Genomic DNA, 18,121 nt, shown 5'->3' with positions numbered 1-18,121 from the left:
AATGATTCCAGGTTTGTCAAATGAACACAAATATATATATTTCCCAAAACCATAACATCAGTTCAAAATTTGGTGACAACGAAATGCTTTTCCAAGCAAAATCACTAAAAATAAATATTTTTCTTTTTCCTTTTGGATTACAAAAAAAATATTTTTATGAGAAAAGCAAAATTTGCATGTTTTGTTCGAAGGATGAGACAAAAAACTTTTATGCCATAGAAGAAATATGCTGACACATTCATTGATCAAGGATACCTTTTGGTGTGGTCACGAGTCTCATCCCTGTTTGAACAGAACCATTGAACTCAAATTTTCAATTTTCCTGGCCTGCTCTTTACTCTCTTTTCCCATTCAGCTTGAGCTTTCTTCTCCTCTTCCAACTCCAAAGCTATTCTTTCCCTCTCCAGTTCAGTCTATCCAAAAAGGAATTTTACCTTACAGAACAAACAAAAGCCCTTTGGAAAGATTAATCAAAGAAATTTTCATACCTGTAATAATGTATTTCGAAGGCTCAGAACCTCAGCTTCCAAATGCTCAGAATGAGAACCCTGATGAAGACCAAAAATATTATTTAATAGTTAACACTTCTTAAAGCAAACTTTTCCATTCATCCATATAAGCAAGACGGCAAAGTCCGCAGAAAATTATGTCAACCTGCAATTTTGCTCGCAGCTCTTCAATCTCTTTCTTTTGACGTTTCAACAGTGCCGCATCTGTCAAAATCTGATGGGAAAGGGGAGGAATAAGCTTCACTAAAAGAAAATGCACCTCAATGTAAATGTGAAGTAGTTGTAAATCACACAAAAGACAAAAAGCAGAACTGAACAACATTAGATATTTAGGACACCTTTGCATCAATAATTGAAACCACCACTTGAAAGTGAAAATGCGAATTGAAAAAGAAACACGAAAAATGTATCAGAAGAAACCTCATTGACTTGGGCACAGTTTGTGACACGTAATGCCCTGCTAGCAAATTGGAGACTGCTTTTAGTCTCATCTGAATGTATCTGCCACAAATAAAGTATTCTTAACTAGATAAAACATAAAAAATAGGAAAAAACAAAATTTCAGCTCAGACTTGAGGCAACAGATGCAAGAGAATCAAACAATGCATCCGAAAAGAAATCAATCTTATGGGAACAATGACGACTTAGAAAGCTTCAAAATCTAGACATAATTTAGTACAAAGTATTCTAAAAATAGTTATATTTTCACATTCACATGGACAATTTAAAAGGGGGGGATCTCAGTTAAAATTGTGCGACAGAGAGGCTTCTTACCTGAGCAAGAGTTATATTACATATCATAGCTGTATTAGCATTTCCCCCCAGTGCAGGTTGTAGGATTCGTGTAAGCTTGCTATCTCGATAAGGAACATGACCACTGCAATACACATTAGATTCGTCTTTTCATTTTCTACGGGAAATGTGAATAGCTTGATTATAATTCAAACTTACCCTTGGCTCTCAGCACCTTCACTTAATTTTTTAATCACAGTTCCCAAAGTCATTAAGCTTTTGTTTATGTGGGAACCCTCTTTGAGACGCACACCTTCAGCTCCAGTTTTTGCGGCACGTTCTGAACCAGCAAGATCCACTAAATTCTAGAAATGAAGAAAATAATCATCAAGAAGATTCATTTTCTAAAGGGAAGGAAGATAGACAAACGGACTAAAATGCATAAAAAGAGAAAAGGAGAGAGACATACCAACACTGACACACGGACAGCATCACAACAATTGCCATTTTCTTCACATTCACTTCTATCACGACTCTCAATAATCTGGTCAACCGAAGATATAAAAGCATGAGAACGAATGTAAGCTCTTATGTCCAGAAAAAAAGACAAATCAGAAGGAATATATTGCTCACCATGCGAAAAATAGTATGCGACCTACTACTGTATAAATTCATATTTGTCTCTCCAATATGTCTATGAGCTGAATACCAAGGAAAGAACATTAGGATTGAATGATTAAGGGGGTTTTAAAGAATGTTTTTATGAAAACTGCAAAATTTGCATTACATTCTCCAAACTCCACGAGGTCAAGGACTTGCTCAGAAGAGGCAACAATTTCTTCACGCAACCCAGCAACATATATTCCACGCTGATAGTTTAGACCAAAACAGTGATATAAATATCACAACAAACTTAATATTCATGTATAAGAGAATCAATAATCATAAGAAGGGGGGAAAACCTCTAGATTCTCATGAATCTGCAATTTTCTATGTTCAGGAACCAATAAATCATTTATCTCCTCATTATAGATTTCCATGTATGACATTCGAAGAAGGAACTCTCGATCAACATCCTAAAATAAATGAAAAAGGGTAAATGTATCACGAAACATACAAGATACCCCAAATAAAACAGTGCAAGTAGGCTTAATTAAATTGGAGTTCCGAGGAAACACGATTAACATCTCCAACTCAAAAACAACTCAATCAACAGCATGCTGATGGTTATTACCTGTTGAATAATCTCAAACAAGTCATGCACCGCAAGAGGGATGACCCCCGGTTCTGTTCGCGAGCCCCTCATTGTATGGGTTTTCCCACTATTAGTTTGTCCGTAAGCAAAAACCGTTCCTTAGATTCACAAAAAATAAAAAGAAAATCAAGTAAGCAGAATATATATGCAATCATGAAAACACCAAAATAGGAGAGATGCATTCATGGACTAGATGATAAAACACACCCATAAGCTTGACATCACATTTTTACACGACTTTAAGCATTAGATTAGTAAGCCAACCCATTCATAGAGTCAAGTAATTCACTTTCAACGAGGGACTTGCTAGACCAGCGATGAAGTTCAAAATATGCACACTGGTTCAGTTTTGAAGCATACTTGGCTGCTAGAGTATGATCATTACTGCGTATAGATTGAGTGAGTGAAAGCTAGATGGATTAATTCATTTGGAAGCAGAAGCAGAAGAGCTCATCTTTTGAAGACATAGAGAAGATGCCGCAAATTTTGTGATTATGCTTATAGAGAATATTTATGTCTAGAGGAAAAATATCAGCTTCAAACGCTTTAACAAAACAATCATCAACGTTAATCTTTGAAAAACCAGTAGGAGGAGCTTGATATAATTTTAAATCATGAAATGGCAAATTAAAGTGGGTTCTTCAGAATCAACAGGCCAACCATTAACACTCACATAATCCATTTCAAAGGCAAAAGCATCATGAACAATAACATGGTTAGGATCCAATGCACTCCCTTCAAGAATGAATTTATTTCCAGAATTCCAGATACACCAACAAATTGAAGTCACCAAACCTGTGCTTCTGCTGTGAAAAACTTCATGTGATCTGAAATACACCACATATATAGAATAGAGGAATTTATGTGTTTACGCATGAAGACATGCATCTATGCTAGTCTAGCTTGTGATAAGTTTTACTCCACTATGGACAACAAAACCTAGTGAGTGTGAAGACAGTCCTGGCCTCTCGAATTCTTCTCTTGAGACCAAAGATTATCTTACAATTCAATAATCAACAAATTTACGGAAGAACGAGGTATGCAATAAATATAAATAATAGTAGTAATATATAAATTACTTTTTTGTGTGTAAATTAAGAATACCATTGAACCCACGAACAGCAGCGGCAACTATGTCCTTGGTGCAAGCTTGATATACTTGAAATGTGTTACAATCTTCGCGGAAAATTTGATCTGCGAAGCGTAATATGTTAGAAAGAAAAAAGAAAAACACAAATAAAAGTAACAGAGTGAACATTCAGTGGTGAAGGAAGAAAGAGGGTATACCGAATTCAAACTTGGTGGAGTGGTTAGGGATGAAGATGGAATTGCCGGAGATTCTCCAAGGGCTGGTCTTAGCATCCTCAGAGGATAGGGGCCTTGGCCGGACGGCGACGTGTATTCTCTCCATGAAAAGATGGGTTGGAAAGAACAGTACCCGCAATAGTCAGATATCGTTGATGCGCCGCCGGACGAGAAAGAGAGAGCCGTTGGTCCTCCCAGGTCACAGTTCAAATCTTTTCCCGCCTATCATGCCCCGTGCTAATGTGCTTGAGCTAGACGCGGTTGGCTTCCTGTTTGGATTAAATTTTATTTATATATATTTCTTTGCCGCGTCACTGAGCTAACAATCATCATCATCATGAGACTATTAATAATCAATATGTTCCGTGACTTTTATTTATAAAGTAGAGAGAGACTTTTAACATGAATATATAATTTTACTCTTGTTATGAATGTTATAATATATAGATGTTCATCTCCTCTTCTTCTTCTTCCTCTTCCTCTTCCTCTCAACTTCATCATCAACTCCCACTACTTTCACTAGGCATTAATCTTCCACTACTCCATTACCTTTCCACTATGCCTTTAATCTTGTAACTCCCCCCACTCATATTCATGTGGTTTATTGTCCACTATCTATCATTTAAGTACAAATGTAACTTATGTGTAAGACTATATCTATAAATAAGGCATGCTATTGTATTGTGATATAAGTGAAGCAAGTGAAGGAATACAATATCACTCTCCTATTTTCTTGTCTACTTCTCTTCTCCAATTTACTCTCATTGTTGGTTAATTTCATAACACGTTATCAACACGAGACTCTACTATCTGAGTTCATGGCTTCCAGATGATACACGTGAATGTTTTGTTCGTTGAATGAAGATAGTTTGATCCGAATAGTTTGGTAAGATTTCTCCAATTTATTTAGAGGAAATGATGGTTTTGCATCTTAATTATATTGATTCATTGGCAACCGAATATTTTATTCATCATATTGAGATGTGAAAATTTTTATTGTTATTTCTTATTTTTCTTACATTTTCATGATCCTACTATCCTTATATTTCTTGATTTGCTATGAGGTTTATGTTTATCTATAAAATTACTATATATGATTATCATCTCTGATATTGGTTAATTGTTGTCTTAGAAAGTAAAATGTTAAACTTATAAATAAATGACTAATAGCCATTGTACTCTTAATTTTGTGATTAGATGGCTAGAAGCCACATCACGTTTTGATGATTATTTGATAAAAGACCATCTTATGGTAGTAACAGATGGCATGGCAAGATTGTGATAATTTGATAATCTATATCAAAGTCCTGAAGATTGATGGTTTAAAAATTAAATGATACAAAAAAATTTCGTAGTTCTAAAAATTTTATTATAGTCTGGAAGACTAATATATGAGAAAATTGATGGTGTGCTATTGAAAGCAAAGAATATATCTATAAGAGTGATAAAGAATATGATCATATTGCATCAGTGGAAGTGTGGAACTGATAACTAAAAGAACAATAATCTTGGAACTTGACTATTAAATCATAACAGAAAAATTAGTAATAGCCCTATGATCAATATGATAAAATTATGAACAAATATTATAATATGACCAGAAGTCATATAGACAAATATGTATCAATTCATTGAAAAGAAAATGTTAAGAAAAAAAATGGTTGTAAAATCAAAAAAACCATGTGATATTATCAAAATATCGAAGGTAATTCTAATGCCTGAAGGCAGTAAGTTGTGAAGAAAGATAGATGCCCAAAATATATATAAAAATAGAAAACATATAAGTATATGCCTAAAAGGCTATGTGTATAATGTTTAATTTTTATCGGTCTTTAAATTTATTGTGATTTGTGAGAAACAAATGTTATAAGAATTTGATATTATGATATTAATAAGTGTATGATATAAAACTAAATAGATCAAATAGACCCAAAAGTTACTAGTTATATTTTGTTTATTTATATCTTATTTATATGATTTGATTCAATATTAGTTTTGAATATTTTAAATATCTATAATACCTTGATCAATATTGAGAAGTTTTGAATGTTAAGTATTATTTGTACTTTATTTTTAAAAGTTCATTTTAAATGTTCTTCATCATTTTTGTGTGTTCTCTATGTGTCTTGCAAGTTAAATATGTGATATTCATAATTATTTGTTATTATGTTAATAATATATTGAAATAGAGTTATCTTTCATATTCCTCTTAAATTATATAGTTCTTGAAGAATTAGATGCAATAGTATTAATATAGTTCTAGAAGAACTAATGCTGTTTTTTTTATGAGTAGACAAAGTATATATAAATTATGAAGTACTTGGGCTTCCAAGCAAAAGATAGGTTATTAACCTTGACCCATCATATACTCATAATTGTTTATAAAATATATGAATAAAAGAATCATGTTTAAATGACTCAATCTTAAGAGGAGACTATTGGAATACAAGTATGAGTTGATATTGGATATATTTTTTATAAATGGATATCATCAATCATATATTATATTGAAAAATTTATTGTTGGTAACAAAACATGGTACAGTAAACCAGAAGTTTACTGATATAATTGGATTCATTGTTGGCATGACTTGTTTGATCATCTTAAACTATATGATGCAACAAATTATTGAAGATTATGTATTGATATTCACTAAAGAACCAGAAGATTCTTCCGAATAGCCAACATTTTTAAGAACTCGTATGTGCTGCTTGTTCTCAAAGAAAATTGATTATAAAATATCACTAGTTATGCTTTGTTTTCGAATGGATCACTACATTTTTGGAAATATATATGAGCCCATTTAGAAGCACATAAGTCATACAAGTATTCAATATTTGATAGATGCATCTATATAAAATGGTAAGATGTGTGATTGATATTAATTTACAACCTGAAGTTTGTAAGATTATTTAGATAAATATTTCCAGACTACGTAATTCTCAAAACTTGATATTAAAGATACTAGTGAATTTATATATCAGGCTTTTAATGTTGAAAAGCCTGCTTAACAAATTGATCTAGCAAAGTCATTTGTTAATGCCTCCGTGAATAGCTTGATCAATATTTATGAGAACAAATTTTTCCATTTTAGTGTTGGCATGTTTGACTTAATATATTGCAACACTTATAGACATCAAGGTAACAAAATTCTCCCAATAAAATTGGCTTTTGGTTAGGAGCCAGATATTTTTCATTTAAAAAAATTGAAACATGCAATATTTATTCCTACCAATCCACCACAATGCATATAGATGGATATTAAAAGAAAGTTGGGACATATGTTGGGTAAGAACCTCCTTCTTCTTGTTTGTCTCTAAATGGAACAAAACAATGTTCCTAAAAGAAACAAATGGATTTAGGAGACTTATACTGCATAATTAGTTGACTATTATTTGACAAAATTTTTCTAACATGAGGGGGAGAAATTGAGTAGCTGGAAAAGAGAATGCATAGAATGCATTATTACTATCAAATGCAGATCCTCATATATATCACGATGGACTGGAAGTTCATCAAAATTGCATTCATGAAATGCTATAAAATATTTTACTGACCTGAATGAAAATTTTTAAATCTCTTATTCCAGCTGAAAATGCTCCAGTTATTATAAATAAAAATAAGACATGCCATAAGCATGAGAGGTTAATCGGTTCCAATATAAATATCTTGAATAAAGAGGAGCATACAACTTAGAAGTTGCATTGAGGAGGCATGTACTCTAGAAGAGTGTTAAGACATAACTAATTGTAAAACCCCAGAAGAGGTTCAGGTACCTGAAAAGGAAGAAAGAGATCTCAACAAGTTATGTCACAAAAGGAAAAATGGAACCGAAAAGGTAAAGTTGTCGACAATGATTTTTATAAGAATATCGCGTGATAAAAAGAGGATCTTACACATCGATCTATCATACAAAGTAGATATAAATTTGGCCAAGAAGAAAAGGAAAAGGACATGATGAAAATATCATTTCAATATGTGAAAATGAGCCTGCAGTCCCAACACATGAAATATAAAGTTTCTGTAAATATGGACGTTTATGTGAAAATATAGATCTTCACAAATGATTATGATGAGACATATTACTTTGTAGTGGATATAATTTTACATATTTGAATAGTCTGGCATTATGAAATATGCCTGTTAGATGACCCATGGATGAGGAGGATCATTAAATAGTAAAATTTACATGATAATCCTTGAAGGATCCAAAATATGCCAGGAGCATATATAAGAAAATCTTTCAGTATATAAAATAATATAAAGATTAAAATAATTTCAGTATAAATGATCCATTTTATAGTTTTGAATCAAAATATATGAAATTCCCTGAAGAATTTCACTTGCCAGAAACATACAATTCAAGTTCTTGAGCACAGTGATTAAGTTAAATAAGTTGCCAGAAGCAATCAGGGCGTATATGGTATAACCGACTAAGTAAATATCGGTTGAAGAAATTATATAAAAATGATCTAATTTGCCCATGCATTTTTATGAAAAGATCTGAAAATGAGTTTGCTATGATTGTTGTTTATGTTGATGACATATATATTATTAGAACTCCTGAAGAGCTTACAAAAGTTATGGATTGCTTAAAGAAAGAATTTGACATGAAAGACTTGGGAAGAACAAAGTTTTGCTTCGGATTGTAAATACTTGAGAAATGGAGATTTTTTTTTGTATCAAATAATTGATACAAGAAATGCCTTAAAGTGTTTTTATATGGATAAATCACATCCATTATATACTTTGATGGTTGTAAGATTTGTGGAGGTGAATAAAGAACCTTATATATTTTGAGAAGGTGATGAAGAACTACTTGGTCCAAATGTACCAAATCATAGGTCCAGAAGTACCATATCATATCTTATCACTCATGCGTGACGTCACATATCATTTGCTGTTAACTTACTGATAAGATATAGTTTTTCACCAAAGACACTAGAATAGAATTCTAGATTCTTTTCTAATTCACATACTGGTAATTCCAAATAGAGTATTTATCTCACAATATCCAAAAGATGGTGAAATATATATCTAGCAAATTTGTTCAAATAAAAATCTAGCAGATTTGTTCACCAGGTCGCTTCCTATTACAATATTTGAAAAGTTTGTTATGATATCGGATGTCACAGACTCAAGGATATCAATTGATATTATCAAGAGGGGGAGTTAATACATACTGTACTTTTTTTCCCTTGTCTATGGTTTTTTTCCCACTGGGTTTTCCTAACAAGGTTTTTAACGAGGCAGCATCAAATAGTGTATCAGTGAATGTGTACTCTTTTTTTTCTACTAGGTTTTTATCCCATAGGGTTTTCCCTAATTGAAGTTTTTTAATAAAGCACATATCTTATATAATGGACATCCAAGGGGGAGTGTTATGAATATTATAACATGTGGATGTCCATCTCCTCTTCTTCCTCTTCCTCTCCCTCTCAACTTCATCATCAACTCCCACTACTTCCACTAGGCATTAATCTTCCACTACTCCATTACCTTTCCACTATGCCTTTAATCTTGTAACTCCCCCCACTCATATTCATGTTGTTCATTGTCCACTATCTATCATTTAAGTACAAATGTAACTTATGTGTAAGACTATGCCTATAAATAAGGCATGCTATTGTATTGTGATGCAAGTGAAGCAAGTGAAGGAATACAATATCATTTTCCTATTTTCTTGTCTACTTCTCTTCTCCAATTTACTCTCATTGTTGGTTAATTTCATAACAACTCTTTATTTATTATTATGTTGATTTTATTTTTATAGAATATAATATATATATATTAAATAGAGATAAAATTAGAGAGTTATTGAATTTTAAATGAGAGTTATTAAAATTTAAGATTTTTCTTAATTTGTATAAAATATGTTGAAAATGACTTATAAATAGGATCAAAAGAGTATGTTCAATAACATTATTTTATTAAGTTTTTTATTTCTGTTATTGAAATAATTATCAATTTATTTGTAAATTTGTGCAATTAAAAAATTATATAAACTATTTATAAAATTTAATTTAATTTTCTGATTCAGAATTATTGTTTTAGTCGAAATAAAATTACCGTGACAATGCAATCACGAGAAGCTCAGGAGTCGGCAGTAATAGGCGCCAAGCATGCATAAGTATTCCCATTCCATTCCTTGCCATAGGTATTCTTGCAAACCAAACAAGGCATCATGATTTGACTGGAATGCCACTGTGTGAGGTTCACTCTATTAATTACTTCATTAATTATAATTAAAGGAAAAATTGCAATTAGGTCCCATCCAGGTGAATTAAATACAAAAAAGTCTCTTGAAATTATTAAATTATTCTGAAGTTCTAAGAGACCTTTTTGCAATAAATTTTATTTGTTTAATTACCAAATTATCTTTTTTTTTAAGTTTGCATTGACAACTGAAAGAGCAATAGTTGATAATTTAGGGTGCAAGAATTGACAACTATCGCGGCTGGTTTAACAACACATTTTTTCAGCATATCACAAAATATAACGCATGAGTTGTCATACCAGCCGCGATAGTTCTCAATCTTTATATCCTAAGTTGTCAATCACTGCTCTTTCAGTCATTAACACAAACTTAAAAAAAAAAAAGTAACTTGGTAATTAAATAAATAAAATTTATTGCAAAAAGGTCTATTAGAATTTCATAATTTCAAGGAATTTTTTGTATTTAATTCTCTTGGATGAGACCTAATTGCAATTTTTCCTATAATTTGTATCAACCATCAATTATCAATCAATTAATTTATTACAAATACGCCAAAAGCAAATTTAAGCTTCAATTGGGCTTACAGGCCCAATTAGCTAAGACAACTCATGCTCGTTTTAAATTGAGCAGGGAGCATTTGAATTCGCCTTTAGAAGTAATTATAAAGTTAAGTACTTTTTGCATTAAAAAATATTAATTATTCTTTGGGGTCTTCTCAGAGACATGGCTCGCATAATTAATGTACTAAGAACTAGATCAATTATTAAATCGGTCAAAATAGTAGGTCAAGGGTTAGTGGATCAGACTGAAGTTAGCCCGAAAGTCAAACAAGTGAAAATAAAAAAAAGTTTTAAATTTTTATCATACCATCTAAGGAGTAGATATTAACTTATTACCTTGAATTACAAACAAAAAAATTATAGACTTACAATTTATTTGACAAATTAACATCATAGGGGAATATCATATAAAAACAAATCACTATACATTAATCCAGTGACCCTAGCAAACTATTAAAATGGATACATGATAGCAAAATATTCCTACTTACAAGCTATTAAACACTAAACTGCTGGTAAGAAAAAATCTATTAAACACTAAACTAATAATTATCAATAGCTTAAGAGAGAAGAAAAGGTTTTTGGCTCAAAATATTTTTTTTTTGAAGAAAAAGGCAACCAGGTTAACCCACCAGCCCAGGCGGGTTAGCCAGGTTGATCCAAGGTTGGTCTGGTTTACACTGGGTCATCTGGGTAATTTAACCCCAATATGTATGGTCAACCGGATCAGTTACCTGGTCAGTTCATCAATTTTCGGGTTGAACTGACTAGACCAGTATCATAAAGATAATCGATTATTACTAGTCGCTAGTACTGTTCCTTGGCTCTTGGTCCCTTTCTCTCTAGAAATTCTCACACTACCGAGAGTGTATTTAGGATCACGTTTGGGGCCCAAACATGCATCCCAATTGACAAAAGCTTATTTTTTTTGTTAAAAGCAATGTTTGGTTTAACTATTTGGCAGTCTGGCTTTTATGTTCAAATGAGTTTTTGGAAAGAAGCTCTTACATCTTACATTTTACAATGGAAAAGTAACAATACAGTGAATGTAAGGTCAGCACTTTTTTTTCTTATTGGCTTTGCTAATATAGAGGGTATATAATACAAATTGCTAATTCTTCAACTCTTATATTTGATTATATACCAACACATAAAATATATTTAATTAAATATCTTGGTATTTTTCAATTTATTTCCAATAATAAATTAATTTTTTTTGTTTTAATAATTTTATTTTCATTTTTTTTACAACTGTCACATTATATACATATAATATTAAATAAAAAATTTATGTCATTTTCAATCATTTCACATCTAAACTTATATCCAAACAAATTTTAATTTCTCCAATTGATTTTTTTTACAAAAAAACAAGCCAAAACATAAATCATATTATACTCCATAACTTTGTGGTAAACATATACCATCTGACTTTTATCCCAACTTCAATTTGTAGAAGTTAGATTAATAAAAAATCACTTCTGTCACTGCTAATCCAAACACATGCTCACATTTTCACTGCCTAGCGTTCATTGGTTCACGGTAAGCACCAGTGAGATTAACAGCCAGCGAGAAAGCAATTGCAATTCTTCGCCGTCTAATTCCTTCACAAGATCACGACAAGTAGATATTTTTGGCCCAATGCATATTTTGGAAAGACGAAAAATTCTTCCAAAATCACTCAAATTTCAGCTGAACATATACAACCTCACTATATATAAAAATATATACACACACACACACACTAATATCATAAAACATTCTTCAACATGCTTGATTTGATCTGTCAAACTTGGACCCCAATTCTCTGAGCTACCTGCATCAGCAGAAATATTACAGTCACTAAAGTATTACACCCAACAAATAGCATACAAACCTATGTGAGCTGGAGATGCTAACATACCTCCCCGAAGGAATGAACGTCACTTCCCCAAAGCCAAGCATCACAGCCTGCATCTCTAGCGCCCCATATATCATTTCTACGATCATCCCCAACATGAACAGCGTCCTCAGGTTTTACACCCAACAGCTCACATGCTTTAAGAAATATGGTTGGATTCGGCTTCTCTGCCTCAACCTGTTTGACAAAGCCACATCCACCCATCATCACATAGAAATTGAGAAATCATAAATATGTAGTATAAAGGAGTGGGTGAGCGCATAACAAAAATTTTATGCCCACAAGTGTCTTGCAAAAAATATCCTCTGCATCGATCTCCTTGGATATTCTTCAGAGCTCATGCTTTGAACACAGAAGTGGAGTTTTGAATTTCCTAGGATGCCTCTGGTGGAGAAGAGGTTCGAAACTATTTTTTCCTTTCTTTTGTCCTTTTTTTTGGGGGGGGGGGGGGCAGGTGCTGGAGTGAATGAGTGATGACACTTGACCACAGACTTTGAAGATTTAAGGGCTTGAAGGTGTAGATAGTCTGGGATTGTGATTTCCTACAGTTTCCCCACCTTCCAACTCGTGCACAACATAGAGACTTAGGAGGCCTCAACTTCCATAGCTCTCTTGGGTTTTTCTTCATTCCAATCAAGAGGTAAATGCATGTGACTCCCTTTAGTTCAATGAGCATAATCAGAGTTGATATATTACACTTAGGGAAAAAAAAGGTCAAAAAAAGAAGGAAGGAAATGGAGGTGGGACAGGTGTGTCACAGACCAAAACAAACCCAGAACTTATTTCCCCAAGCCTTCTGACAAATCATGTGAGAAAAGACTGGACAAAGAATCACAGAATGGGGAATTTAAGGGTAGTCAGATCAGGTTAGCACAAGCACATTACATCAGGCCCAGACACAGCTAAGAGTAGAGGGACAAGATTACAAGAAGGCAGGAATTAGCACCGCACTGAGGCGACCTCGTTTGAAGGATCAAGCGGCAAGACGCAAGACAAAGAATTACTGGAATTCAATGCCAACATATCTTTTTTGAAAGTCCAAGATACTCTGGATTGTTTATGACGATCAATAAAAATGCAAGCAGTCGTGAGATAAACAAGGGGGCGGGAGAATCTGCTTCCAGCACAAACTAATTCAACAATAAAGTAACGAAACTTATGCTACCTCGGCTGATACTGCTACTGCGTCAAACCAGTCATCACAGTTCAACGCCTTCAGTAGAGGTCTTAATCTAGTGTCAAAATTTGACACAACAGCCAGCTTTACACCAGCTTTCCTAATTGCTTTGAACACTTTTTCAGCCTCAGGATCACAGAGGTGCCATGCCTATGAATGATAGGTAGGAAAACATATCAAAAAACTGCTACCTAAAGGTTGCAAAAAATCACAATATATATATCAATGGTTTTCAAAAGATCTGACCTTATCTGTCATATAGTAGTTATAAAGTTCTTCAAAGTACTGAGAATCTGAACAGCCTGTGGAAAAACTAACTATGTATTGCCAGAAGGGCCTGCCGTCATTAACATATCTGCAATTGAGAAAGAATCAGAGTCTCAGACAAAACCTAAGACGATAGTTGATTGATTGTCTATAAGGTTGAATGCTTTAGTCACAGTTCCAGCTGCAATTAATGTAAGTTACAAGAAAAGACAAAATTTTATCCTCGGTCAAACCCTAAATTCACCTCACAGTTACCCTTTTACAAGTCGAAAACCAACCAGCGGCGTGTAGGCCACTACTTTCTAAAGCCCACAGTAAAAGCGAGTTACTGCATTATATGCCAGGGAATATAGTGTTCGTTTGTGTTATCAAAACTATGTTCTTCAGGTGGATGATATGGACTGGTATCTTATGTTTGAGCCCTCGGGATTCAGAGAAAGAAAATTTACTGTTCACTAAAAGGCCTGTTGGATATTGTGCCGGTATTTTTAAAGCAGAGACGCGGCAGGGTGGAAAAGGTAACTAAAGGACATAAAAGCTGCCTATTGGTGTTGCAAGTGCTTAATCGCTAGTCTTGGTTATTTCCGTTCCCTGATAAAAGGAGTTTGGGCGGATACAAAAACTTCTGCCATTACAAGTTTGTCATTTCTCATAAATCATAACAGTCCTCTTCTTCAAGATTACATGATCTTAAATTTTTATAAGAAGAAGCAACCAAGAAGGACCTCGCAGTGGAGCCATAATATAAAAATTTTAATGCTAAGTTATGAAGCACAACTCAAACTGTTAGGCGAAATTCTCCCCCCCCCCCTCCCGACCCAAAAAGATCTAAATTTGAAAAATGCGGGAAGACTGTGCAAGTCACCCCCATGCCTCCTAATAAAAAGGAACAAATAATGGGCAGAGAAATGTTGGGGACCAAACAGACCATAAGAAATTCATTCTGCAAAACCAGTTCGCAATAAATGACCAAATTTTGGACAGTAATGTTAGTTAATATGAACATGTCAATTAATACACGTAATAAAACCCGAGGGGGTAAAACCCAAAATCAGATTTTCAACTCACAAAAATGATACGCACCTGAGCCGAGATCTACCCCAAGGCTGCCCATAAGCTCTTCTGTATCGGTGTAAAATCTCATCCTCCGAGTATTCAACCCCATACTTCTCCCCAATCTTTCTATATATCTACAATGCAACAACCGAATGAATTCATTTGCAATCAGAATCGAAGCACATGGGTGGGCAATGAAGAAGAAAGTAGTAGCCGCACCAAATTTGAAAAATCACCGAATAAACTCAGAAAAGAATAGGCACAGCCCAGAAATGCATGCGTCGGAAGACACATGAAAGAGTAAACCAACCTCGGCCATGGGTTGAGAGGGAACAACAAGAGTGCCAACAGCATCAACAAGCACAGCCTTGTGAGTGATGTCACCGTAGCGGGACTTCCTGTAATCCTCATAATCCTTCACTCCGAACGCTTCCAACCCCATGCGTCGCGAACCCATCGTCTCTGATTCCTCAGCAGCCAGAGCGGCGGAGGTGTAAGAAGACGATAACTTCTGAAGCGCGCCTAATTGGTGGAAACAGCCAGACCCTGATCTTGAATTGGGCGTTCGAGTAGAGAGAGCGGGAAGAACTCTCGCGAGCTTCGTTCTAGTAGCCATTAGAGCCATGATTTCATCACATTTGAGACGCTAACTCCGTGTGATTGTCGTGATTTTGTTATGAATATCTCATGCTTCGTTGGGAACTCCAGGCCAAGTTATAGCCCGAGAACGACTCGAAAGGCTTGAGAATCTGAGAAGAGAAGTCGCCCCACACTGGAAATGATCCGGGACTTGAACGGTATTTAAGAAATTTACAAGGCCGGCCCTGAGGAACGGGTCAAAATTGCGTGAAAATTATGTGGATCACCGGTTCATCAGACATTGATGCTGGATGTGTGTGGTCCTGTGATGTGATAAAAGGCGGATACTTTTCTCCGTTTTTAAAATTAAAAAAAAAACATTTTATGTGGCGATGAATAATATGACAATATGCCCAAATGGCTTTTCTCATTTCTGAATTTATATTTAAACTTTATAGTTTATAGTCAGAATAATTTTTTTTGCCAACAAAAATTTGTAACGGCTAATTCAATTCCATAGCTTGGCAAAAAAAAAAAGAAGCCCGAATTCCATGTTTTTAGATACTTTTAATAGTACAGTTTTTATTAATCCATTTCTTTAAATGAGCATTTTCAATTTTTGAAATTACATGGATTTTGAGAATAAGAATCGCGTTAACAAATAATAAGCGAATAATGAAATAATATTACTGATACGTTCTAGTTTTTATGGGACTTTTTCCAGCCAACGTCATATATTGGGAATTTGGGAAATTATAGTAGTGTGTGTATATATGTATATATCATAAAAATGGATTATATTTATGTTTTTATTGATTGTGGTGGGAATTAATGCATCAAGAAATTTCCTAGACGCGCATGATTGCAAGAATGGACATTTGGTTCAGGTCAAAAAAATAAATGGACATTTGGTAACTACCCACATGAATGATTTTTCAAAAATAATAATAACAATAATAATAACAACCACGAAACTAGGGCTGAGCAATGGGTGGGGTGAGCTAACCCGAAAGTTAGCCCATAGCCCGCCCATTTATGAATAAATGGGCATGGGTTAACCTATAACCCCGTAGTAACCCATTTAGCCCGTATTAAATGGGCTACGGGACAGCCCATTTGGTTTGATCGGGTTACGGGGTAATCTATTTATTTTTTTTATTTTTTTTCAATATAGCTATTTTGTATATGTAATCTTGTAAAGCTGTCAATAAATTTTGCATGCCAAATAGCAAATCAAATATGAATAACATCAACCATATTTAATCACACAATCTCACTTAGATTCGCAAACAATCAAAGTCTGATAAAATCATAAAAGCAGTTACCAATCATAAAGTCTCAAACTTTGAAAGTTCCAACTTTCACCTAAACGATAAAATAAAAGCTTAGACAAGCATAAATGTTTGATAAAAAATGAATGAGAAACAATATCATCAATTAAATGAAGAATAAAAATATTTTTAAAAAATTAAAACTTAAACGGGCGGGTATGGGCAGCCCAATACCTTACCCATAGCCCAACCCGTTTAATGGGTTACCCCGCCCATTTAAACCCGCCCGTATATAACCTCTTATTTGGGCTAATTAGGCGGGCTTAAATGGGTAAAAATTTCATGGGTTATGAGCGGACTAGTGGGTAATGGGTTTGTTACTCACCCCTACACAAAACCATACGAATGACTGTTTATCAGGGGGAAGCGGTGTGACGTCATCAATAATGGGGGAAGCGGAAGAGGGGAAGAAGGCGGTGGAGAGAGCGCAAATAAGGAGAGTGTCGTGGACAATAATGGAAGGAAGATAAAGTACGGAAAAGTTGAGGTGGCAGCAAGCGAGGTGGTTATGAGTCCAGGTCAGCATGGATCACATCGACAGGTGGGGGCCACCATGGTCCCGATCTCGGAATGCGTCCTCAATTGCTCAGCACCATCAGCTTGCTTTGGCTTTATCCTCCGCCAGCCGTACTCCATCGCCAATTTCAAACCCTTTGTTTGATGAGTGCGAGGGTCTCTACCCCACGCCACGTCTGATTTTAGATTTTTAATTGTTCCCCCTACTTTTTCGTATATTTACTTTATTACCCATCGTTCTCAGTCATTTTCATTCTGGTCATTGATTATCAGGTTTGGTGGTTCCTTTTAAGCTGTCATTATATCCCTCCAATTGCGATTAATTTACTATAGCATATTTTGACTTTTACAGTCCCCACGTGGCGGAGCGCAGGAGCATAAAGCCGACAGCTCCCATGCGTTCGGAAATATTTTATTGTGTTTTAAAATTTAAGTCATGCATAATTAATCTCCATGAGTAATAAGGTGTGATTTTAATGATGGGGCAAGAGCGGTGTCAATGCAGGTCCTATGAGTAAAAATTGACTTATTGGGGAGGATTGATTTCTTAGGTTTTTTTAATCATTCAAGCATTAGAACGCGCGCGTATGCGATAGTTTCACTTTAATTGTTTGATGTACAATAAATAAAATTCAAGTTAATTGGTAATTACATTGGGAAATTTGACCGTCTCTCTCTCTCTATACTATGAACTACTCCTTCATTAATGGACACTCT

General features: G+C 34.3%; 2 protein-coding genes across 2 annotated transcripts; both read right to left on the bottom strand.

Moving 5' to 3' along the window:
* Nucleotides 1-305: 305 nt before the first annotated feature.
* Nucleotides 306-3,940, bottom strand: LOC114745622 (kinesin-like protein KIN-7O). Its single transcript, XM_028933779.1, has 13 exons — nt 3,784-3,940; nt 3,601-3,690; nt 2,476-2,594; nt 2,204-2,317; nt 2,029-2,110; nt 1,875-1,942; nt 1,711-1,785; nt 1,461-1,606; nt 1,284-1,386; nt 930-1,010; nt 655-723; nt 489-548; nt 306-413 (listed from the first exon to the last, which is right to left on the bottom strand). The coding sequence occupies exons 1-13, from the start codon at nt 3,905-3,907 to the stop codon at nt 306-308; spliced, it is 1,239 nt and encodes a 412-aa protein (XP_028789612.1). The 5' UTR covers nt 3,908-3,940.
* An 8,129-nt stretch (nt 3,941-12,069) lies between these two features.
* On the bottom strand, nt 12,070-15,777 carry LOC114745626 (haloacid dehalogenase-like hydrolase domain-containing protein 3). Its single transcript, XM_028933786.1, has 6 exons — nt 15,289-15,777; nt 15,006-15,112; nt 13,902-14,010; nt 13,644-13,805; nt 12,482-12,655; nt 12,070-12,394 (listed from the first exon to the last, which is right to left on the bottom strand). Exons 1-6 carry the CDS (start codon nt 15,601-15,603, stop codon nt 12,365-12,367), a joined length of 897 nt encoding a protein of 298 aa, XP_028789619.1. The 5' UTR covers nt 15,604-15,777; the 3' UTR covers nt 12,070-12,364.
* Between the last annotated feature and the right edge of the window lie 2,344 nt (nt 15,778-18,121).

The sequence above is a fragment of the Neltuma alba genome, unplaced genomic scaffold, assembly GCF_004799145.2.
Source record: "Neltuma alba isolate B1F8T4 unplaced genomic scaffold, ASM479914v2 tig00004738_pilon, whole genome shotgun sequence".
Classification (NCBI taxonomy): Eukaryota; Viridiplantae; Streptophyta; class Magnoliopsida; order Fabales; family Fabaceae; genus Neltuma; species Neltuma alba.
Note: the sequence above shows the minus strand (reverse complement) of the source record. Positions and strands in the feature narration are given on the sequence as shown.